The sequence below is a fragment of the Salvelinus sp. IW2-2015 genome, unplaced genomic scaffold, assembly GCF_002910315.2.
Source record: "Salvelinus sp. IW2-2015 unplaced genomic scaffold, ASM291031v2 Un_scaffold861, whole genome shotgun sequence".
In the NCBI taxonomy this organism is placed as follows: domain Eukaryota; kingdom Metazoa; phylum Chordata; class Actinopteri; order Salmoniformes; family Salmonidae; genus Salvelinus; species Salvelinus sp. IW2-2015.
The window spans coordinates 111,076-136,817 of NW_019942631.1; the positions used below are offsets into that span (position 1 = coordinate 111,076).

A 25,742-nucleotide genomic window follows, 5' to 3' on the forward strand; every position below is an offset into this window, starting at 1 on the left:
GAATAATTTTTTTCAGCTTTTATTTCATTCATCACATTCCTAGTGGGTCAGAAGTTTACATACACTCAATTAGTATTTGGTAGCATTGCCTTTACATTTTTTTACTTGGGTCAAACGTTTCGGGTAGGCTTCCACAACCTTCCCACAATAAGTTGGGTGAATTTTGGCCCATTCCTCCTGACAGAGCTGGTGTAACTGTGTCAGGTTTGTAGCCCTCCTTGCTCACAGACGCTTTTTCAGTTCTGCCCACAAATTTTCTATAGGATTGAAGGGCTTTGTGATGGCCACTCCAATACCTTGACTTTGTTGTCCTTAAGCCATTTTGCCACAACTTAGGAAGAATGCTTGGGGGCATTGTCCATTTGGAAGATCCAAGCTTTAACTTCCTGACTGATGTCTTGAGATGTTGCTTSAATATATCCACATAATTTTCCAACCTCATGCAGCCATCTATTTTGTGAAGTGCACCCACAACATGATGCTGCCACCCGTGTGCTTCACGGTTGGGATGGTGTTCTTCGGCTTGCAAGCATCCCCCATTTTCCTATAAACATAACGATGGTCATTGTGGCCAAACAGTTCTATTTTTGTTTCATCAGACCAGAGGACATTTCTCCAAAAGGTACAATCTTTGTCCCTATGTGCAGTTGCAAAACGTAGTCTGGCTTTTTTTAATGGCGGTTATGGAGCAGTGGCTTCTTCCTTGTTGAACGGCCTTTCAGGTTATGTCGATATAGGACTCATTTTACTGTGGATATAGATACTTTTGTACCTGTTTCCTCCAGCATCTTCACAAGGTCCTTTGCTGTTGTTCTGGGATTGATTTGCACCTTTTGCACCAAAGTACGTTAATCTCTAGGAGACAGAACGCGTCTCTTTCCTGAGCGGTATAACGGCTGCGTGGTCCCATGGTGTTTATACTTGCATACTATTGTTTGTACAGATGAACGTGGTACCTTCAGGCGTTTGGAAATTGCTCCCAAGGATGAATCAGACTTGTGGAGGTCCACAATTTGGCTGATTTCTTTTGATTTTCCCATGATGTCAAGCAAAGAGGCACTGAGTTTGAAGGTTGGCCTTGAAATACATCCACAGGTACACCTCCCATTGACTCAAATGATGTCAATTAGCCTATCAGAAGCTTCTAAAGCCATGACATAATTTTCTGGAATTTTCCAAGCTGTTTAAAGGCACAGTCAACTTAGTGTATGTAAACTTCTGACCCACTGGAATTGTGATACAGTGAAATAATCTGTCTGTAAACAATTGTTGGAAAAATGACATGTCATGCACAAAGTAGATGTCCTAACCGACTAGCCGAAACTATAGTTTGTTAACAAGAAATTTGTGGAGTGGTTGAAAAAACTAGTTTTAATGACTCCAACCTAAGTGTATGTAAACTTCCGACTTCAACTGTATATATAACATTGAACTTTGTCTATGATTGAATGTATGACACAGAGTGCACATGACACTTGACAACAATGAAAATAAGTCTTGACTTTTTTGTTTATGTAACCTCAACAAGTTTTGTATATGTATCGGTTGCCTGGTGCAACATTTTATGTATTTTAAATTGTTAAATAAAATCATATTGGGAACTATCCACCATGATGTGTTAGGAGTGCAATAACTGTATGGAATAGGGAATATTCTATACTTCTCTAAAACATTTTCAGAAGTATTTAGGAAATGGATMTTTTGTGTGGAAACCAGGGTCAAAATGTTTGTAAGAGGATAGCTTTACTAGTAACACGTTTTTATGTTTGTTTGAAACAAATCTGATCAGTAGCACACTTGGAGGAACAACTGACTATACTCGTTGTGTAAATATAAATATTTGACATGCATGTTGTTACATTCTAAGCAATTTTAACTGGTGATGAATTGCATCTCAAATAAATAAGGAATAGAGTGATTTTAGATTCATTGATCTGTCCATAGTTACAGGAGTTAGAGGCTGTACTGTGCAGAAAGGGTAAAGGCTCAAGTCATCTCATTTCTCACTCCACTCACAAATAGGTTTTCAACTCAACATGATAATCTAAACTACATCACAGTCATATAAGATCTATTGTCAGACAGGGAATTTTAATTAACAAAAAAAACGTATGTCGGCTTCAGACTCGTTTTAACTCAAAATAACTGCTCAAATCCTGTTGAAATAATCAGTGATTAATCATCAATAGTAGTGATGATTATTGATTGATAATCATGAACGATTTATTTCAATTGACACATTTATTTAGTTCAATGCCGAATTACAATAGAATAGACTAGCCTAGTCTACTTGTATTTCCCTAATGCGTCTTGATGTTGTTATTGTTGTTGTGAGGTTTATGCCATACACACGTCGCCACTATTATAAGACCACTCATTCGTTTTTGCTTCTCATGATTCCTCATTCCCGATATAATTTAGATGCAAATATTATTTTGATATTTCGTAGATCTGAAATGTCGWTTTTGTCTTTTAAAACATTCATCAAACGTGCGGGTGAGGCCTGTATGTGAGTCCAATAGGGAAGTGTTTAAGCATGCTTATACCGACACTCGAAATGTTATAAACGATTGACTATTCGAAGCATTCACAAAATAGCCCCCAATAGTCCGAAAGGTGTTTGCCGGCTATTTATTTTAGGATGACAGGATGTAAATGTCTGAGGCAGGATTTTGTCTCTAATTCCTTTTAGTGTTCTAACCTAGAAAGAAAATTGTTGTTGCGGCCCTCACAGCCTGTCGAAGGCGGCAATAGGTTGTAATACTCTGCTGGCCCTGGAGTCCTGTGTCTGGGCTCCTTGTCCTTCACTCCCCCCGAGGTGGGCTGAGGAGTCAGGAATCACGTTGTTGATGTTATTCCAGTGCGAAAAAATKACAACAATGGCGCATATAAGAGCATATATAGGATAGAAGTTACAAATTGAACACAAAATATGAACCATTGTCACTCGCGCTGAAATMACATTAACAAAATGTCATATTTGGTACTGATATAAAAATACGGGGCATAAACCATGCAGACTAACGCGTTCACATAGGGCTACAATTGTTGCTAACTGTTTGGGTGGTTTAAGTTGTAACAATTTGCGCTGTGAGCTTTTATATTTCACAGCAGTAACCATGGACGGGATTGATAGACTGGATGGTCAATATTGACTTTTAATAACTAGGCTATTTGACAAATCGCATCATTTCTATCACACTAGCCTAGCCTACTRTAACATTGTATTTGGCTACATTTGGAACTTTCTGACATTGCAGTTTGGCTACAACAATGTAACAACTTAAACACTTTGACATGGGAAAATAATRGCATAGGCTGTCTATTGGCTCCTGTCCCATATGGTAAATATGTTTATATGTATTATTCAGTGTATTGATGGCATAGCCTATGGTTTATGGTTATAACCACAGCCCATAGGCCTATCAAGTTGAGGGTAGACTATAGCGTACTAGTGAAAATATAACGTGTAACTTAGCTGTTGACAGACAGACCATCATCAGACAGACAGATCAAGACAGAGATCATAAGTCAAACAGGCAGACCAAATATCAGGCAGACGTCCAACCATCAGACAGACAGGCAGATAAACACACACACACACACAAATAGGCTACAGCAGGAATACAGGCTAAAATTGCCATTTCCCCCARTGGAGGTGTTCAAAACAGAGCAGATAGGCTAAACGTTTTTTTCCGCGTTATCAGCTGTACTAAAGATTGAATCGTATTTTATGCTTTTTTTGTGGCGGCTGCACGGAAGAAATAACTGCCCGCTAAACCTCTGGAGGGAGCCTGCGCAACACACACGGACCGAACCTGAGTGTGTGTGCCGCCATGGTGACTTACGTCACACCCCGAGCACGGATGTGTGTGTTTTGAGTGTGTGTGTGTGTGTCTCCGTGGAGTGAGAATGTGTAGATAGATGTTCGAAAGGAGTGAGAGATAGCCTGGAAGTGGACGGACATGCACAAGATTCGAAGAGTCACAACAGACAGTTCGCTATCCGATTCCTGCACGATTCACAAAGGTAGAGTCAATTTGTGTATTTGTTATTTATTGCACAGACTTTTCGCCGGASTTGTTCGAGGCCACGAATTGGACTCGAGGTGGCAGAGATCCTCGGGATGGACTCCCGCTTTTCCTCGCGCTGGCGTGGGAAATCACGCGCCATTGAGGGTTGATGTTGTGCATGCGCCTTGGTAGCCTGTGTGCATGGTCGATGCTAGGCTACATTGCGTGGCTTCGGCGGCCTCCATTTGCGAATTTATGTGCACGCTCGAAGATTATTTCGAGGCCTTTTGTTTCGACGACGGCACGCAACAGTTGGAGTTTGCACTGTTATTATTGCTCTCCAAACAGCGCAACACGCCATACGGTGGTGGAAGGTAGGCGTCAGTGAATGTCCAACTTTTTAACTTGCTGGCTAAATATCTGGAGGCCTACAACAACGCTTGGGGAGGAGAGGACGAGGGKTGTTGTCAAGCAACTTTTATACTCGACACTGGCATGTGTTTTTGAAGAAATACACGATTTAAAGCCCATGGAAAATAATACTGGTTTGATTGTTGAGATGGAAATATTATTTGGAATAACCATATTTAACAAATAATAACGGTAACACCTCCAATAAACACTTCTATAGGCTACATGAAAGGAAGTCGTGGTATTTGTATTGTTTCTGAACTTAAATTGACAAGGACATTCCAGTTAATGTCATAATTGCATTTTAACCTGCACAGGGAAATATTGTTGTAACGTTAGCCTAAACGTTTAGCTAGGCTAATTTAACCTAATCAGTTTAGATAACGTGTTTTAATATAGGCCTAGCATCTATGTAACTTAAGCTAGTAACTAGGCTAATCAATTTTGTTCCATAGGACCCAACTCAAGACTGTGTTATCCATCTGAACTAAAGCCTATGGCAAYTTACCATTGAAGAGAGCCTAGTGAGCTGACCAACCTCATCTGCTACACTTGAATGACACATTGCATGAATACAATGCCATTGTTCAAGAAAATTCCAAAAACAAGCTGATAAACAGAAAATGTATGTGATGTGTGGTCTCGGATAAAGTCCAAGCTTTAGGGATCGGCCTACTGCTTTTGGGTGACACTAAACTTCACATGAAAGGTCACACATCTGAAAACAATGTATTTTGATCAATTCAAATCTTATTTCATCTCCATGTTTTTCTTACAATTTTCACAACATATATATTATGCTGTAATAATTAATTTAGACATGTCCTTACATGTTGTTAGTTGGTTCACTATCTGGCCATTGACATGAGACATTTTTCTTTATTCCAGGATGTCAACTGAAAATAACCATAGTTCAACTTGAGGTGCTTTAAAAAAAAAATGTTTAAGTGAAGAAGAATAGTATACACCGTTTACTCTGTCCCATCTATGGAGGACCCTACTGTAATGGAGGAGAGTGTAGAGGACTCGGCCATTACTACCTCTGTCACCACATCAATCCCATTTGACAGCGTCACCATGGAGCCAGGCCTGGCCAACGAGGATGGGGTGGAGGACCRAGCTGTAGCCATGACAGACAAGGATGCAAGCTTAACCAGCATAGCCATGACTTCATCCACTGACACCATAACAAACACTGAAGTCAACCTAGCTATGGCATCATCCATACACAGTGACGTGAACTTAGCAATAACATTATCCACTGATGCCATTACAAACAAAGAAGCGAGTGGAACCATAGCCGTACCCATAGATAGTGGGATAAACTCTGATGCTAAGCCAGSTAACCCACCCATAGCATCAGCATCTTTATCAGCAGCTGCCACCGTAACAAACACTGGTGCCAACCCAGCCCTCCCCTCACCATTTTCATCATCTGCTGCCAGTGGCCCAGCCCCCGGAGGCCTGCAGCCCGAGGAGGGAGGCCTCTCAGCGATAAGCTCATGTGGTAGTGTGGGGGTCACTCTGGAGAACAGCAATGTCTGGAGGGAGTTCCACTGCTGTGGAACCGAGATGATCCTCACCAAACAGGGCCGGCGCATGTTTCCCTACTGCCGCTACCGCCTGACGGGTTTGGAACCAACACGTCGTTACTGCCTGGTCCTGTCAATCACCCCCGTCGACACGTACCGCCATCGCTGGAACCTGAAGGAGTGGGAACCCAGTGGTCCTGGAGAACCACACACCCAGGCCTCATGCCGACTCTTTCCCCACCAGGACTCATCAGCCCTGGGGAAGGTCTGGATGGCCAGCCTGGTCTCCTTCTATAAACTCAAACTGACTAACCACTGCCTGGACCAGGAGGGACATGTGTTGCTGCACTCCATGCACCGCTACAGGCCCAGTTTACACGTGATCCCCGTCGCAGATGGAGACGACCTTGGCTTTGACCCTAAGCTGCTTGACCTCCAGCTCCTCGGCCCGGAGGTCATGACCTTCACGTTCCCGCAGACCGAGTTCTATGCAGTGACGTCGTACCAGAACACCAGGATCACCCAGCTGAAGATAGATTATAACCCCTTTGCTAAGGGCTTCCGGGAGGACAGCGGCAGCCCGCGCCTCGCAAAGCCCAGGCCGGGAGATATCCGCTCCCCTGGTCGTAGCTCTGTTAGGTCCAATGGTGGTGAGGGGACTGAGCATATTGTGACTGTAAACGATATTGTGGCTGATATCAGGTGAGTGAAGCTTTCTGTTATCGTGTTGTACTATAATTCCAGTGTTTTCCTTACAATTCACTGAATGTTAGTGTTTTACTGTTGCTATTCTGTTTTCCATTCGTTCTTGATACACCGCTAATATATTTTTGTTCATCTGCACCCCCTATTGTCTTGTAGCATGAAGAAACGTTCTCTCCCTACAACTCACCCTGTGGGGGCTGAAGTCTCAGGGAAGTTGAGGAAAGTAGCTCCTGGTACAGCAGATTCAGACGCCAATCAGACTAATGTGTCTGCCAGTGAAGAGGGGATAGATCTGGACTACAGTGACAGTGACCATGTCTTCCACAGGCAGTACCTCCGAGCCCAGCTAGCCCTGCCCTCAGGAGCCTCCAGGCCAGAGAACAGCCCRGGGGCTGGGGGGGAGAGACTGGGTGCTGGGATGGACCCCTCCATACAGGCCAGCCTGACTGCTAACCCTCAGAATACTTCACAGTCTACTGTGTTACACACCAACAGCTGTTCAAAGCCTTTAAAACCTTCCACTGTAGAACCAATGGAGTCTGAGGTTCCGCCTTCACAGAAGGTTCCGCTTGTAGAACCAACCATGACCGCACCCATTTCGCTTACAGAAACTCAAGAGGACAAGGCTGCGAGCTTAACCCCTAAAACATCCAAACCTCAAAAGATTGCACCCAAGCCTTCTCCTACCCCCTCACCTCTGACCCCCACCGCGTCCCCCTTTGCCGTCCCTAAGCCATGGAAGAAGGGGCGTAAACCGGGGGGCAATCGGTGGGGCAGTGTCGGAAAAGTCTCTAAGGGTACTAAGGCGGCGACAGCGGCTGTCACTGCAACTAGCAGCCCGRTATCTGTTGCTATGCAACCGGAACTGGATGACGTGGAGGGTCTACTTTTYGTGTCCTTCACTTCCAAGGTAAAACACGACACTTGTGTGCGGTCAGAGTTATGGGAAATAGGAATTTCAGACATCCGGAAATGTTMATTTAGAAACCCCAGAGTCGGAAATATAGGAGGGAAACTTTGTTTAACTTTGCTGAAGGTGCAGACAGTATTGACACGGTCATCTCTTCCTCTGTGTCACAGGAAGCTCTTGGTGTCCATGTGGAGGACATGCCATCCAATAACACATCACCAGTCACTCAGGAACAGCCAGAGAAAACTGGTAAGTGGGAGCGAAGAAGTTCTATTCTACTGGGGCTTGTCAATTACAGTGTACTTGGCAACAAGACCTGCTGGAGACACAAAATAGAACATCAACACCCACTACTGTTTTCACTGATTGGCATTCACAATACAGCATGCATTTCTGAAAGTCTCCAATAATGATGACACACCGGTCTATTCTATTATTTTCTAACCTGTGTGTGTGTGCAGTACTGGAGAGTGTTGAGGAGGAGATTGCAGGTCTGCAGACTATCTTACTGCAAGACCTGAACACACTCAAATACAGACAGGTCATCCACCCTGTCCTACAGGAGGGTGAGTGGACAACACACACTCACGCATGCACTCTGTATTTCTCTCTCTTCCTCCCTCTCCATCTAAGATAGTTAGATATTTCACAGTAATGTTCACCATTGATAATGTGTGTGTTATTCCCCTTACCTATAGTTGGGCTGAAGTTGAGTTCCCTGGACCCAGGCCTGGCCATCGATCTACAGTATCTGGGGGTGCGTCTACCGCTGTCTCCGCCTGTGTTCACTGGGCTGGGCAGYGCTACCTCCACTGGTGAGTCACACTTAAGTGATGGGTAATTTACTAGCGATGTAGGCCTCATACAGGAGCAATAAGACCTGCAAAACAGCAGTGAGATTACTGGTTGTTTCTAAAAATGGTTGAAACTCATATCTTAAAGCTCTCCAGTGATCATTATATGGGACACCAACACAAAACGTATTATTTACTTTCACTGAGTTATTACTGGTTTTTGAGTAGAGCCATAGGTAGAGGCCGTAGGGATGATGTCGTGGCGGCCGTAGGGATGATGTCGTGGCCGCCGTAGGGATGTTGTCGTGGCGGCCGTAGGGATGTTGTCGTGGTTGCCAACAAGGGGACGTATTAATAGACATGTTATTATTTCCTGATTGAGAAATGTGACTGCCTAGCCTAGTAGTAAATGAATTACACTTGAAAGATGATAGCGCTTTTTCAATTGCATGGCTCAGCTAGTTTAATACATCAGTCACTGACCACTTCATAGCCAGTTTACTGTCATCATCCACATTGAACCCCCTCGTCAGTCAGGCAGATAATAAGGCAAGGCAATTATGGGATTTACATCAACTTAAACACTCAGAATTAGCCCTAGTAATGTGACTCCCACCACTGTGGTAGAATGGGGGAGTGTTAATGGGTGAGGTTATTATTTGGTCTGATGATAACCCACAAGCCCCAATCCTGTCAGTATTTGCAGATCTGAAGGGACTGGATAAGTGCAATATGATGATGGCTCTACTTAGTCTCCAAACACCAGAGAGGTAGAGGCTAGGTGAAGGGTCTAGAGGTTGATTTGGAATTGGGACCGTATCTCTTCTTTAACGGTCTTGTCTCTTCGCTGTGCAGATGGAAGCAGGTCCTTTGTCTCCAGGACGGGGAAGACCAGTGACCTGACCAAGATCAAGGGCTGGAGGGACAAGTTCATCAGGACCAAAGAGACCTCTAAGAACCACAACCCCAACCGCTCGGCCTTCTGCAGCGAAATGCTCGACCAATACCTGGAGAGCGAGGCCCAGCGAATCAGCGACCGCGCTGCTGCCTTCTCCCACAAACCCCTGGGCTCCGTGGCCTATCAGCTGCCTGTGACCAGCACCAGCTACGTGCGGACCCTCGACAGCGTTCTGAAGACACGTGCCCCCCCGCCCCCCGCCTTCTGTAGACCCTGCCCCCTCTCTCGGAAACCCCTCCTCTACGCAGCTCTAAAGAAACCCCCTCCACCCATCAACAGGACCCCTCCTAAAGCAGCCAAACCCAAACCCACACCAGCACAGGGCAAACAGCACCATATAACACCAGCCCAGGGCAAAGCCAGATCTTCCTCTGTGCTACGGCCCATCCAGGTCACCAACAGTAACAAAACTACTGCTGCTAAAGCTACAGCTGGGGTTAAAGTCACCAGCCCTCCTACTGCGCAACGGTAAGGAAATGTCACTAAAGACATGCTATACCCATGCCAAATCATATCGTTTACACATCTATATTTGTTGKTGTCCCAAAGCAATATGAAATAGGTCTGAAATGCCAGTAATGTCAATTGTTTTTCATAGTTTGGATGTTATGTAGATATTTGGGATTGAACCTGTCTAATGTAAGCCTACAACAAGTTTCCTTTTTTACCCTAAAATGGACAATAAAGCCTTTCATTAAACATTTTCCTCGTACCTCCAGGTCTCCTCCAGGTCAGGGGGCCGTGAGAAGGGACTCCAGCCCAGGGAGAGGCCTCTCCAGCGGGTTGACTGGCCTCTCTAAGAAACAGCTCAGACTGGTTGGTCTCTCTAAGATCCAGCTGAGAATGATGGAGATGGAAGATGCCACCTTCTACCAAGGACACGATAGAACACACATCACTACTGAGAGAGTGGAGAGAGCCCTGATGGCACTGCTCACTGCGCAGGTAGGACTTAGTTTATAGACACACACACATAACACGCACACACATTTTCTGATGGTCTCTCTCCTCATTGTCATTGCCCTCCAGGGTCTCCCTAAGAGCCGTGCCCCCCAGGCCAGTCCAGTGGACAGTCCAGAGTGTGGTTCTGAGTTCTGCAGGCTGGGGTGTGTGTGTTCCAGCTTGGCCCGGGTGTCCAGGGGTCCGCTCCACTGTTACAGACCTGACTGTATGCTGGGCTGCTCCTGCTTTAAACGCAGGATCACCAAACAGACCACAGCAGCAGAGAACGGCCAGCACCAGACACTGCCTGTTTACAGTAAGTTCATACCCAGGGTGCAATTGGGGACTTGTGAGAGTTGTATTATATTCTCTATTGACCAAATGAATAACACATTGCACCAACTTGAACAAGCTAATGAAAGTGTCTTCTCCTCTCCTCTCCCTGCCCAGCTGTGTCTAACGTGGMGCATGAGGTCCAGCCCAATCGAGGCGTCTGTGTCTCTACCCTGTGGGACTGCACATCAGGGGTGGACCCCGAACCCCTCTTCAGCCCCAAACCTGCCCCCAACATACCCATCAAGCCTTTAACCAGAATCTACAACCCTGGTCCCAAGCGCTACGTACCTCGTCTCACACCCGAGGTAAATTCCTCTGTCATAGTATACTGTGGGCCCTGGTAGTGCACTATGCAGGGAATGGGGGAACATTTGAGACACATCATATAGTGTCAAACTACCACTCTAAATTACTCAACTGTAGTGATATGATGGAAACCTTGATTTGACAAAAGTTGTATATGAAAAAGTTATGAAGGAATGTGTGTGTGTGTGTGCAATCTGCAGCTGCGAGAGGAGGACAAGGACCCAGTCTACAAGTACTTTGAGAGTATGATGACGTGCGCCAGAGTCAGAGAGTTTAACAGTCAACCGCCGCCCCAGGTGCTGCCGCCACAGGTCCACCTCTTTAAGGACAATAATAGTTCCATCATCCCCAGCAGCAGAAAGGTGAGGAACAGGACACACACACACTAAATATTTATTGTCGGAGTAGATGCATTAAGGAGTGCGATCGACTGGTCAATCTTCAAGGCATTCCTAGTCAGTCATCGAACATTTCTGTAGAAAAGCCCATGATAAAGTCTTGTGCTCCTATAATTTGTTTTCCTGTCTTGCGCTGTTGGCCGTAGGTGGACTTGATTCAGAAGCCCTGCACGCTGGGTAGGCAAAGTGTTCCCATTGTGAACCATTTTAATTTGTCTGAAGGGACAAACTCAGCCTACCCGGCGGTCCAGGAGCGCTGTGACTAAATCAAGTGTGCCTACTGTGCTGGCCAATCAGATAGCTCAAATCATTACGCCTACAGCTTCCATGACCCCACACCGAAGTTTGATAMTAGCCTACGTGAGATTTCAGAACTTTTTAAAACCATGACCAGAGAGAGATTGTCAAAGAATACAGCAAACAGCTGTTGTTTTTATGAGTGAGTTCATGTTTTTATTCAGCACTGTCAACACTGTTTTTATTGAACACTATTGCGAAACATAAAACACGCTTCTCCCTACTTCWACTCGCTCTGCAGCCAAGTGTATCGATAGGCCTGCGTTTTTATTATTAGCAGCTCGTCGTGTCTATTTAAATATTGAGGAATATTTCACTTTCTCTGGTCATAAGAACAACATGAATTTGTGCATGAGGCAGATGCAGTGAGACTCCATCATCAGGTGGAAGACGGTGTCCCCTCTGGTCAGTCTCACTGGAGGAAAGAGGAGAGCAGGGACCGTGAGAGGCAGACCCTMTGCTGCTCTCTCTMTACCTCCACCGAGACTGACCATCAGGTACCATCAGTCCAGTAAAATAAAAAAGCTTGTTTAAATTTATGCTCCGCTGTGCCTCACCAACTGATCTATTTTGTTATCAAAGCTTGAGTTTTGAAATATAATATGGTTTGAGAAGAACAATATTGGCTATATGCCTGGCCTGCCAATATGCTGTGATAATGTATTAGGCCTACTGCACAAACCTCATTCCTACCTAAGTGTTTTATTAGGTTAATGTTGCATARGCTTACATTTTTTAAAGTCATGTATTAAATCAATTCTGAGCGGTAGATCTCGGCTTGCTTTTTGACTGCGAAAATGATCTTGACTCAGAAAAGGTTGGCGATCACTGATTTAGGARGTTAATCTAGTCACTAGGGGCAGACAAACATTTTGTCTATCTTGTTGATGTAAGACTGAGTCCCTCTCAGTTAATGTCATTTATAAATGTTCTTGTCTTTGCAGAAAATTATCGCTGCCATCCTCTCACCTCCAAATAAACCAGGTAAGATGGAACACATAATCACTGCTCACCACAGTTCTTAAGAGGCCGTTCAAGATGTTGTGTTTTAATCTGTTTACCCATAACCTGTGACATCTGACCTTTCCCCCTGTAGTAGTACGAGTGAAAAGTCCCTCCACCCAGGCCAAGAAGCCTAAAGTTCCTGAGCCCACTAGGCAGCTGGAGATCCAGTCAGAGTGTAACTGGGACCAGCACCGGAAACTGGTCCTGGGGGTTCTGTGTCGACGTATGACCCAGAACCGTCTGTCCGAACCCTTCAACATTGGCCCCTACCACGTCCGCCTCCTCTCAAACACACACAAACGCAAGGCTGAGAGCACCATCATCATATTCAAGGTAGGGGGGATAATAACCATTTAGAATGAAGCAATAAACATGCCATTTCCATTCCTGTCTTAAAGAAGCAGTTATTTGGACCAACTCATGCTGTCATACATAATGTTCAGAAATGCTCCATGTTTCAGATTTAAAATCCATAACTTGATCAGTGACAAATGAATGCTCATTAGTGTGATTTATTATCATCCACTTCCTTCAAGGTCTGCATCAGTAAGGCTGAAGACGGTGATACCGATGATAGTGATGAATCTGATAGTGAAGTCACAGACAACAGTAGTGAYGACAGTGATGAAGACGAGGAGGAAGAGGGCATCCCTAAGCCTGAGGAGCCGGAGATGCAGGTTGGAGTGACTCCCTTCCTGACAGGAGTAGTGCCAGCAGGCAGACTGAAAGCCAGGAAGAAACAACCAACYTGCCCTGCTGTAGGACTAATCCAGGTGGGTTTATTAGGTTCACTTTACCTCCATTTTGGACATTTTTAAAATCCATTTTTGAAAAGAGACCTAGCCATAAAGTGTAGTTTGTAGTGGTTTGTTTTTATTGAGGAGCTCTGAGTTATTTCTAATTTAACAATTGTACCTAGATTTTGTGAAAAGCTCTATCCTCCACAGGGAAGCTGTTCTTTATGTTCATCTGTTCTGCCTATATTATCTCCATTCTTTCTCTTCTTTMTTTTTCTTYCTCCCCAGGTGAACGGTAAATCCTACTCCCAGGCCAGACTGCTGCTGGGGCAGATGGGAGCTCTGCACCCGGCCAATCGGCTAGCTGCGTTCGTCACAGGCAGGTTGCGCTCTGTAGCCAAGGCCCCTCAAAAGTCTCTAAACTGCTTCCCCAGGGCGAAGAAAACACCTGTGGGTGCTGGGCACTTGAAGACCGCAGCCACTGCTGTTGCTCCTCAAGGCAGTAGTAGCGTTATAGCTATGGCTAAGAAAGTAGCTTTGGCCCAGAAAGTATTCCAGACACCAGCAGGTAAGATCCTTTCACTGCTCCTCAATAGAGGCTTGAAGTAGAAGTTATCAACTTAACCTTTACACTTGCACATTTTGTTGTACTGTATTAATTATGATGTAATTAGACAGTAGAGTAACCGAAGCCTGATGGTTCAAGGATGRCGATAGTTCTGTATTCTCTCAGAAAAGGCCTCTCTTTCTTACTGTCCCTGCGGTCTGTTTCCAGGGAAGAACAGGCTTCCTCCGTACAGACCACCATGGTCCCTAGGTGTCACCAAATCTAAAGGCAAAACCTCCACCAGTCAAACCACCACAAACCCTAAAGACCCAGTCGGCTCTCCCCTGCTCCTGGTACCTATGGCCCCTCCTCCTGCCCCAGGCACCTCCCAAGGCTCGCCCCCTGGTGTATCGCCCCCTGGTGTATCGCCCCCTGGTGTATCGCCCCCTGCTGGAAAGATGCTACTACAGACAGTCTCCTCCTCCCAGGGCTGTAAAATGTATCGTCAGCCCAATGGACAGTTGATCAAGCTGGTACCTCTGAATCGTATGCGTCACATAAAGGCCAAGAATCAAGACAAGCCAACTCGTGAGTTCATGTACTGATGAATGTACACACGCACACACACATGCACACACGCACAACCACATCCTCAACACCCTCTAATGTCTTGTGTTGTCCCAACAGGTTTTGCTACCAAGCCGTCCACTCCCAAGACATTCCCACCTCCCCCCCCTCTCACCTCCATCCACCCCCCTCCCCACGCTCCCCTCATCAAATTCATCATGGGCCAGTTGGGTGCCATCACCCCATCCCAGACCTCCTCCTCTTCCTCCCCCTTGTCTCTCACTGTCTCCTCCTCCCTGAAGACCCCCAGCTTCCTGGGCCAGACTGGGACCTACTCCTTCAGGATCTGTCCTCCGACTGCAGGGGACCAGGGCTCTAGGGGTCCAGGCCAGGGCACCGTGGGAGGCCCAGCTGGAGTGTCCCTGCCTGGGGGCTTCACCCTCATCCAGCTCCCTAAGCCTGGAGGTACTGGAGGAGGTGCTCCCCGGCTACCTGAACTAATCAGAACCACAGCCGTGGGTTCTGCTGGACCTGGAGAGGTAAAGGCACAGAAGAACCCAAGAGGAACCTCTTCTTCCTCTCCCTTGCCTCTGGCATTGACACCAGTTAAAACCGAAGACCACTCCTACACCCCAGGGTTAAATACCAATACATCTGACTCCAGATCAGCTCTAGCCCAGAAAAAGCAGAGTTTGACTCAGTCAAAGGACCTTAAATCTGACTGTAGATCAGCCAAAGCCAACACCTCTTGTCCYGTGGAGCCCAATGAGCTGACCTGTGATGAGCAGATGCTGTCGGACGAGAGTGATGCAGAGAGAGGGGAGGTGGGGGAGGGCTCGGGACTATGGAGCCCAGAATCATGGAAGAAAGACACTGAGTTCAGTCGGTTTACCACTCTAAGAATGCATGAGAACGGACATCCTGATTTTAAGGTTGAGGACTCTGATTCGGACAACTCCTCGGACGATTCCTCGGATGACTCGGATTCCGACAGTGATGAATATGCCAACGTAAGCGAGCTTAATTTTTGATGGTTTGAATTTTGTAATTTTTGTATTTTGTGTGTAAACATTCACTGCAGTTGCACTTGTTTGAGTTGTGGTGTAGTGTTTTGTAAAGCCAGATTGTTGTCTCTCACCCCAGGAGGACGAGGAGGAACCAGTGGACATCGAGACAGTGGAGGAGAGGAGACAGGGAATCACCATCGCTCAGATGAGGGCCGCTGTCAAACACACACAGTAAGACTGGAGTGTGTTTGTGTAGGCTATTTAGCTGTATGATTTTGCGTGAGACTGTCTCAAGGAAGCTGGGGTTAATAAAAATGTATATTTTTTCCTAACAGAAAAAACAGTCAGGATGGGGAAATGGCACCAAAACCAAAAGAAAAGGTAAGACTTCTCCCATCTGTCCATTACAACTGCAGAGTAACATCTTGTTTTGCAGTATTCTTAGGCCCTCTTACGGAACTGTCTAGTTAAGTTCTTAGCTCTCATGTATTGCAAAAAACATAGTTTAAAAGGGAATGAAAGCACTAGGCTTTAAGAACACCAGCTAACTGGARTTGTAAATTGGCATTGTTGCATCACTTGCAGGATTTCCCAAAAATGGCTGAATCCCAAAAATGTCTGAAAGACCATGAACACTGCGTGCGTTAATGAGCTAAATTGACTGGTTTCCAACCATAAATTAAAACATCACAGCGACGGCGGCTGAATGTCTGGGGCGAAAGTTGGTTGGAATTGTCAACAAAGCAGCATGACAGAAAATATGATGCCAAGTTTTCGAACTACTGATAGTWTCTTTAAGATATGTAACGCGATCTGTGCATTTTTCAAATCAAATCATATTTTATTGGTCACATACACATGGTTAGCAGATGTTAATGCRAGTGTAGCGAAATGCTTGTGCTTCTAGTTCTGACCATGCAGTAATATCTAACAAGTAATATAACCTAACAATTTCACAAAAACTACCTTAWACACACAAGTGTAAAAGGAATGAATAAGAATATGTACATATAAATATATGGATGAGTGATATCCGAACGGCATAGGCAAGATGCAGTAGATGGTATAGAGTACAGTATATACATTTGAGATGAGTAATGTAGGGTATGTAAACATTATATAAAGTGGCATTGTTTAACGTGACTAGTGATACATTTATTACATTAAAAAAAATGTATTACGTGGCTAGAGATTTGAGTCAATATGTTGGCAGCAGCCACTCAATGTTAGTGATGGCTGTTTAGCAGTCTGATGGCCTTGATGGAAGCTGTTTTTCAGTCTCTCGGTCCCTGCTTTGATGCACCTGTACTGACCTCGCCTTCTGTATGATAGCAGGKTGAACAGGCAGTGGCTCGGGTGGTTGTTGTTCTTGATGATCTTTTTGGCCTTCCTGTGACATCGGGTGGTGTAGGTGTCCTGGAGGGCAGGTAGTTTGCCCCCAGTGATGCGTTGTGCAGACCTCACTACCCTCTGGAGAGCCTTACGGTTGTGGGCGGAGCAGTTGCCGTTTAACAGCATAAATACACCTGTTTCACTTTTGCATGTCGARAACCCAATGACYAGTGCTGCACATGCTGCCACTGTTTTGAACAGATTCGATTATACTATTTAGAACGAGCAGCCAGCTCACGAAAGAATGTCAATGTCAAAGATTTTACTGAGTTACAGTTCATATAAGGAAATCAGTCAATTGAAATATATTCATTAGGCCCTAATCTATGGATTTCACATGAATGGGATTACAGATATGCATCTGTTGGTCACAGACTTTTATTAAAGTAGGGGCGTGGATCAGAAAACCAGTCAGTATCTGGTGTGACCACCATTTGCCTCATGCCTCAGCGCAACACATCTCCTTCACATAGAGTTGATCAGGCTGTTGATTGTGGCCTGTGGAATGCTGTCCCACTCCTCTTCAATAACCTGTCGGCCCAGAGCATCCCAAACATCCTCAATGGGTCACATGTCTGAGTATGCAGGCCTTCTATGCAGGCCATAGAAGGACTGGGACATTCTCAGCTTCCAGTAATTGTGTACAGATGTAGACATGGGACCATGCTGAAACATGAGGTGATGGTGGTGGATGAATGGCATGACAAGGGGCTTCAGGATCTCATCACGGTATCTCTGTGCATTCAAATTGCCATCGATAAAATGCAAATGTGTTCGTTGTCTGTAGCTTATCCATGCCCATACCATAATCCCACCGCCACCATGGGGCACTCTGTTCACAACGTTGACACCAGCAAACCGCTCACYCAGACAACGCCATACACTCCTGTCAGCCTGGTATTGTTGAAAAGGGGATTAATTTGTGAAGAACACACTTCTCCAGYGTGCCAGTGGCCATCGAAGGTAAGCATTTGCCCACTGAAGTCAGTTACAAAGCCAAACTACAGGTCAAGACCCTGGTGAGCATCCCTGAGACGGTTTCTGACAGTTTGTGCAGAAATTCTTYGGTTGTGCAAACCCAGTTTCATCAGCTTTCCGGGTGGCTGGTCTCACAGGTCACGAAGCCGAATGTGGAGGTCCTGGGCTGGCGTGGTTACAAATTGTCAATATGGTMATTTTATTTTGTACAGTTACATCAAAAAGACAAGACAAGATAGGAGCTAAATCAACTAGCTAGCTACCTTCAAAAAGAAAGGAGGACCAAGGCACTCTTCATATAATTAATTAAAATGCCTTTATTAGTATGGCAATGTCAATAGAAACAAAGTTGTTTAAAAACCGACGCTTTCGGCTGCATGGCCTTCGTCAGGGAGTACAGAAAAAGGAGAATAAAATGTCCTCTTTTGAAAGGCTTTTCCAATTAGCCCTAATTAGAAGAGGGAGTGGTTACCAAATTGGACACACCTAGTAAGCAATAATATACACATGAAAGGTGAAATACTGTAGCTATGTTATCATGAGCATACAACTCCAAGCTAGAAGCATCAGAACACCCAGAGAGGCAGTTCCAACCCTAACCATGCTGGAGAAGTGTCCAGAACAAGAAAGCAATATATTCCACAGTACTCCAGAGTACTGTGGAAATGTACAAATTACTTCTCCTTCTCCCAGTCATGGTTAGGGTTGGAACTGCCTCTCTGGGTGTTCTGATGCTTCTAGCTTGGAGTTGTATGCTCATGAAAAATAGCTCACAGTATTTCACCTTTTCATGTGTATATTATTGCTTACTAGGTGTGTCCAATTTGGTAACCACTCCCTCTTCTAATTAGGGCTAATTGGAAAAGCCTTTCAAAAGAGGACATTGTATACTCCTTTTCTGTACTCCCTGACGAAGGCCATGCAGCCGAAACGCGTCGGTTTTTAAACAACTTTGTTTCTATTGAACATGCCATACTTAAAGGCATTTTTAATTAATTATATGAAGAGTGCCTTGGTCCTCCTCTTTTTTGATGACCAATTTACACCTTTTACCAAAGAGCACCTCTCTATCTACCAAAATATACTATAGTGTACCTTGAGTGCCTTCCCTTCCTCCTCTTTCTACTAGCTAGCTACCTTGCTTCGTTTTAGCTGACTGTATAATTGGCTTGTTGGCAAGTCACATACTCATCAATTGGAAAAAATACTCTAAAATGTACAAATTATCGTATACAGTTTCTTACCTTAATATTGTTGTCCTGATCTCAATGACAAAGCTGTCAAAAGTTGTGAGAAACCTTTCAGGTCCAGTGGGGTGAGTCGCCTCCTGGTGGCAACATTCACTTTCAGTCCCATGCTAAAACTCACAATTTGCTCAATTCTGCCAATGACGCATTGGTGTCAATCGCTACTATGGCAATTCAAGATGGCGCTACCCATAACTAAAATAAACATTGTTCAATATCAAAATCCTAAAAATAGAGGTGTATATGTCAAATGCACATGTTTAATATTAGTGGATGGAATAAATCTCTTTGCTTAGTTTTACTTCCTAAAGTGTTTCCATTCCCCTTTAAGAGGTCTAAGAATACCTTGGAATACCCAATAACTCTCAACCCTTAACCTTTGACTCCTGTTCCCTGCAGCATCAGAGGGATATGAGAGAGGAGGAGGGGTCTGGGTCTGGTGAGGGAGGGGGTCGTAAGAACCGCACCCTGACCGAGAGGCTGCGTCGCGGCGAGCACCAGAAGCTCTTCACCAGACTCAAACAGGTGCTGTTCATGGAAGAATTGGACCCCAAGGTCTCCAAGCTACACCTCCTCTCACAGGTATGGGACAGTATGTTATGTGGCTGTGTAACCGGCTATTTGTTTTGGTTAATTTTGTCCTGTGCTGTACTGTGGTAGACACAAGAACTATACATTATTTTCATATCCTTTTAATGAATAAACGCAACTTTTTCATGGTCGCATTTTTTGGTATAGATGGTTAATAATAAAAAGGATTTTAACATGTATTATTTCATCAGGCTCTGAAGGAGATTCGTACCCTGTCGGTGGACTCTGAGTCTCTGGAGGAGAAAAAGAGGATGCTGACTGAGATCCAGACTGTCTATGTCAAGGAGATCGCATACATGTCTGGTGCGTTTGACTGGAGCTACTTATCACTTACTTATTTAATCACTTTCTTACTTAAACATTACTTAACACTGACTTACTTGAGATGCTTTTATTATGTGATTGCAAGAAGCATATTAATGTGAACTCTGGTGTATTTTTTTCATTTGTATTGTAGGAAAGCCAGAGGAGCTGATCAAGGCCAAGCTGAAGGAGATCTGGGAGAAGAAACGGACTCTAGCTGCCCAGAGGAGAGCAGCTGTCCCCCCTACCTCTAGCCCCACCTCCTCTACTTCCACCCCTAGTCCCAACACCATGACAGGTAATAATAACCTGCTTCTTATGTCTGACAACAGGAGGTATAGCACTAAGCTGGATCAATGAAGTAGCCAGCTAACTTAAATAAACATTCAGATATACGGCTTTGGATTTGTGACACCTTTTAATAATGATCATTTTACTGCAKCGGGCTAAATCAGRGTGTTTCTTGGTAGTCTTAAACAAATCTACTTTGAAACTAAAGTATACACATCACACACATGGTTATGGTCTTAAAACAAAGAAGACACATTTACCATGTCATAGAGTTTAAATGTATTACATTTTTGAGGTTTCATCCCAATATTACACTTTCTATACATCACAGAATACAAAATATAACAAAACCGTTTGACATAGAAACACCAGATTTTCTGCACGTTTTTTGAAATGTTGATTAATAATGTTCCACCCATGAGGCCACTAGAGGGCAATTTGRTCATTTGACTGCAAGAAAGGCTATGAGGTATGGCCATGCCAGCCCCCCTAGATAGCTAGTGTCTGCAGGCTTTTGTACCATCCCTACACCTATGCACCTGATTCACCTTTTTCTGTGTCCCAGTGTCCCAAGGGAGTATGGACACTAAGCAGGATCAATGAGTTAGCTAGCTAACTTTGATAAACCATTTAGATACAGCTCTTATTTATAAATATATTTATCTGTATATCCCAGTGTCCCAGGTGTCTCAAGCTAGCTCTCTGGGTCAGGCAGGAGCMGCTAGTGGCTCTGTGAAACCAGTGGCTGCTGTTTTACGCACCAAGAGCGGCAAGATCATACTTCCTGCTTCCATGCTTCGTGCTTCCAAACCAGGTGAGCGCATACAGGAACAGGACACCCATATTTGGTCTCACACTCTTGTTTAATTGGTTATCCAAGTTCTATATCTAGATATGAAATATCAACGATGCTGATTTRGAAGAGCGTAATAACTGTTTTGAGGTCCACTATATGGGTAAAATGTGCCAMGGGTTATGATCGTTAGACTGGTATTCTGACTAGAATATGTTGTTGTGAGTCTCATTCTAACGGTTGAGTATTTCCTTTATCYACAGCAGGAAGATCAGTCTACACACTGAAAGTTATGAAGAGACCAACAGTCACCTCCCTCTTAACCCCTACCTCCTCAGCAGCCAAGGAGGTTGTGGAGAAGGAGAGAGCTGCCTCTGGCCCAGAAAAGGACCAGGGGAGAGTGTCTGGGGAGGCTGAGCAGCCCTCCGACAGCCCACCAGCAGAGAGGCCAGAACTAGGTAAGGAGGAACCACAGGCCCCTGTCTGTAATGGATCCATGGAAGAAGAAACTTCCACAGAGAAGGATAACAGCTCAACTCCCAAAAAGAAGAAGTCACTAATCAATAAAAACTCAATCAAGAGGCTTTCTGGTATGAAGTGTCCCCTTGTGGAGATCGCTCCCCTAAACAGTGCCATCTGGAGGCCGTTGGAGGAACCGCAGATGGGGGGTGAGAGTGAYGCTGGAGGCTGGGGCCTGTCTCTGACCARGGGAGAGGCAGCCATACTGGTGAAGGCGCTCTCTGAACACCAGGGCATAATAGTGGGGCGGAAGGGCAAGGATAGCCCGGTCCAACACAATGGAAAGAAGAGCTCTGTGACACTAAAGGGCAAGGATAGCTCAGAACTACAAAAAGAACAGGATAGCACGGTGTCTCAGAAAGAAGCTGATCRCTTGGTCCCACAAAAAGGAGAGGATAGCTCAGTCACACCAAAGGAAAATGATAGCTCGATCATTCAGAAGGCAGAGGTTGGCTTGGTGACATCAAAGGAAAAKGATGGTTTGTTGACACAAAAGGGAGAGGGAGGCTCGACAGACAGCTCAGAGGCTCAACTACTAAAGAGAAAACGTGGAAGGCCTCGCTTGGAYATAAAAACACCACAAACTGACATCRGAACACCACCAACTGGAGATATCACTACTAACCCTGCTCCGCGGGGTCGGCCCCGTAAAGTATCACGGATTGGGGTGAATATCCCTGTGGTAATGACCGGTGGCAATGACCAGGCCAACGTGACACAAACCACAGGTAGTGCTAGTAACCCTACCTTAGTCACAAGAATACCCCCAGGTCGAGACACTAACACTGGGGGTGGTGAAATCCAACTAACACCAAGGGAACGTAGCATAAGCCCTACGAGGCGGGGTAGAAAACCTAAAGTATCACAGGTTGGGGTTACTACTAGCCCTGTGGCGACGACTGGGCCTGGGGGTAGCCCAGCCAGAGTGACTCAGGCTGGGGGTAGGCCTGTGAAGAGTGCTGCCGGTAGCCCTGCAACTTGGGGTAGGCCACCCAAGGTGCGGAGAGCTGGAGATGGTTCTAGTCCGGCCAAGGTGRCTAGGGATGCGGTTACTAGCCCTGTAACTCGGGCTGGGTTAAACCCGGCGAGATGGACTCGTGCTGGGGGGGGTATCCCTGTGGTGAAGACTGAGGGCAGCCCAACCAAACCTCCACGAGGAGGGGCTGAGGTTACTAGCCCTGTAGCGACGACTAAAGGAAGCCCAGGTAAAACGCCACAGGCTGTGGCTCGGCCTGGAACACGACATGTGACCCGCGCTGTATCGGTGAAGGGCCTTGTCAGTGGGAAGAGGACAACAAGGTCTGATAAGGCCTAGTGAAACTGAGACTAAGGCTGCATTTCCACACTGTTTCCATTGGTGCATCTCGATACTGTAGTAGTCTAAAATGGCGTCCACAACTTGTTTTCGCTCCTTCCACTCCGATGACGCTGCATTTCAGCCTAGCTCTAACCAGAGGAGCAAGAGAATCATTYTCCTAGCAGATGTGCCATTAACTGTCATTTAAAGCTAGAATCCTTAGTTGCWGCATCCATTGATTCTTGAAGAATATAACTTATAATTAAATGCCTCATGAGCTTAGTTCAACTGTCGTACCTCATCAGAACCCAAAATATAAGCTTGTTTTACTCCAATGTTTGTAAACAAAGTAAATGTAAACAAACCCTGTATAGCCTCAACACGGTTAACATTTTTTATGTCTTGGATGGTTACTCATTGCATCCATAGCTTTTTCTATGAATTTGAGTGGTTACATTTYACCAGGCCCGTCCCTCAGCTGCTTTTTTTATTTTTACAAAAACAGGCGGGGAATCGCTTTGTTATTGTTTCAATTAAGGATTCAAGCTTTAATTTGTGGAAAGAGGTCCTGAAATCCCATTGAGACCACCGCATGTGCCTGTTCACAAATCCAAAGGACCCTGGACAGTTATGCCTGTGTGAGTTAACCCTCTCTTAGCTTTAGCACTCATCTGCCTTCTCTGGAACACAACAAAGTAGACAATAACTTACACCTAAAGGACAGTCCGTTTTCCCAACATCTTAAATCTTTGAGCAAAACATTAAATTAATGTACTGTATGAATGTACTGCAGGTTTGACTGCTGTTTGAGCCGTTGTACAGGTACATAGGACGTTAGCCCCATATTGGGGTGAATGTGACACGTCATGCATTTTTGATGAAGTCTATTATGTTCTGGAAAGTTGATTTCTTGTTATTTAATCATCAAACCACTAATCTTTGAAGATTACGGTGTAGAGAAGGTCTGTTTTTTTTTTCTTCTTCAGTATCACGGTTTGTTCATGACTTCACTCCCTGTGTCTTTATTAATGTAGGGGTGTGTTGTCTTCGATTTAACCTACAAAATAATGAGCATGCATGAACATGACAACAAAACAGATCAATTACTTTCTGGCCCAATTAGACATTATCAATAGGCCCTGAAAATCATTAATTTGAGATGTACAACATTCATGTTTGTTCATGTCAAAAACACTGTAAATGTTCTTTCTATGCCACTGTAAAGACTTTTTGTATTTTAGCTGTGGTTGGTGCGTCCAGTCTTTCAAATACGCTCTTGGTTCCCAGGACTATGAATTTAAAAAAATCTGAATTAGCACTTTAAATCTTCTGTAACTTCTACACTGTCACAACCATGTTGAATATTTTGGTTTGCCTTATGGATTGCTTCCCCATCTTTTTTTCAATGATTCCTATGTCTGAATTTTGAGGAACTTATGCATAACATGTTAAAAAAAAAAAAATGTATTTGTAGTCAAGACATTTGTATTTCAACCTCGTGTGTGTGACTCATCATGACTCAATCTAAGCTATACTGTAATCTATGAAAATAACCTTTGTAAATATGTTTTATTTTTTATAAGTCTGTCTTGTTGTATAATGTTCCTCTTTCCTTTTTTTGTAAAGAAATTACCATTTTACTTCAGTCACTCAGATGTGCTGGCAAGATACTGTGGCCTTGAAAATAAATAAACCTGTACATGCGTTTCTTTGCTGTGGCAGTTGTCTTAACCTCCATGAAACCCAACCAATTCACAATGTGATGGTGTAGGATATTATAGAAGAATCATAATTTGACTAGTCATTCTAGCTGTAATTGGCAAGTAATTATTATTATTATTGGTTCTAATGGCACAATGCTTAAACTGATGTTTTAAACGTCTGTTACACTGGCGAATACGGGTAATGATTGCATTATAGCACAGATTATCCATTCTATTGACCAGATACTCAAGTGGCTCTAACAATGAAAAGTAATGTCTTAAATGGAAATCAGTCGGGAGGAGGCAAGATCAGGTGGGACCATTCTAGCCAATTTTTTATTTAACCAGGTAAGCCAGTTGAAAAAAGTTCTAATTTACAACTGCGACCTGGCCAAGATAAAGAAAAGCAGTGCGACAAACAGTTACACATGGAATAAACAAATGTACAGTCAATAACACAATAGAAAAGTCTATATACAGTGTGTGCAAATGAAGTAAGATTAGGGAGGTAAGGCAATAAATATCAAGATGGTATCTCAAGTGGCCGTCATATACTAATCAAGAGTAGGGGGCTTAGTATTTGGTAATTCAGTCCGGATTTCGGTGGTGCCAATGCAAGATCATAGTGTGACCATTCTAGGACCATTTTTCATAGTTAACCAGGATAAAGCCCTGTTGAGAAAGTTCTATTTACGAAACGTGAGCGACCCTGGGCCAAGATATAAAGTAACAAGATAAGCAGATCGCGAACGAAATATGCAGCTTAATCATGTGGAATTAACATGTAAGTCGCAATAACCAATAGAAAAGTCTAGTTGATCTACAGTGTGGTGATATGCGTGCTCGGGTTGGGATGCTGCTTAGTCTGTGACCATTGATCTCGTAGATTGGAGGTCGGAACTTTTTACCTTAGCCAATAGACTTATTAGGTGGTGAACCTTGGAGGCGTGGGGTTTTGGCGCGAATATAAAGCGAGGGCCAGGGCCACCAGACAGTACAGATCCGATGGTAGGGACATCCAGTTCCAGTCTGTGTAGGTGTGCAAATGAAGTAGATTAGGAGGTAATGCAATAAATAGCAGTAGTGGCGAAATAATACAATTTAGCAAATAAACACTGGAGTGTAGTGCGCAAGTATAGATACTGGGGTGCAAGGCGCAAAAA

The 25,742-nt window shown here is 44.5% G+C and overlaps 1 protein-coding gene across 2 annotated transcripts; it reads left to right on the forward strand.

Annotated features, from left to right (window-relative positions):
* Positions 1 to 3,769: 3,769 nt before the first annotated feature.
* Positions 3,770 to 24,580, forward strand: magl (MAX dimerization protein MGA-like). Of its 2 annotated transcripts, none has more exons than XM_024136283.2 (24): positions 3,770 to 4,029; positions 5,313 to 6,658; positions 6,818 to 7,571; positions 7,742 to 7,820; positions 8,033 to 8,137; positions 8,270 to 8,386; positions 9,221 to 9,791; positions 10,043 to 10,268; positions 10,353 to 10,581; positions 10,716 to 10,906; positions 11,108 to 11,269; positions 12,547 to 12,586; positions 12,699 to 12,940; positions 13,144 to 13,380; positions 13,633 to 13,912; positions 14,120 to 14,479; positions 14,579 to 15,468; positions 15,602 to 15,696; positions 15,801 to 15,846; positions 19,482 to 19,664; positions 19,865 to 19,976; positions 20,131 to 20,274; positions 20,944 to 21,081; positions 21,324 to 24,580. In XM_024136283.2, the coding sequence occupies exons 2-24, from the start codon at positions 5,412 to 5,414 to the stop codon at positions 22,892 to 22,894; spliced, it is 8,019 nt and encodes a 2,672-aa protein (XP_023992051.1). In that variant the 5' UTR covers positions 3,770 to 4,029; positions 5,313 to 5,411; the 3' UTR covers positions 22,895 to 24,580. The 2 variants fall into 2 exon arrangements, with proteins under 2 accessions (XP_023992051.1, XP_023992052.1); XM_024136284.2 differs by lacking the exon at positions 3,770 to 4,029 and adding an exon at positions 4,068 to 4,387.
* Positions 24,581 to 25,742: the final 1,162 nt, after the last annotated feature.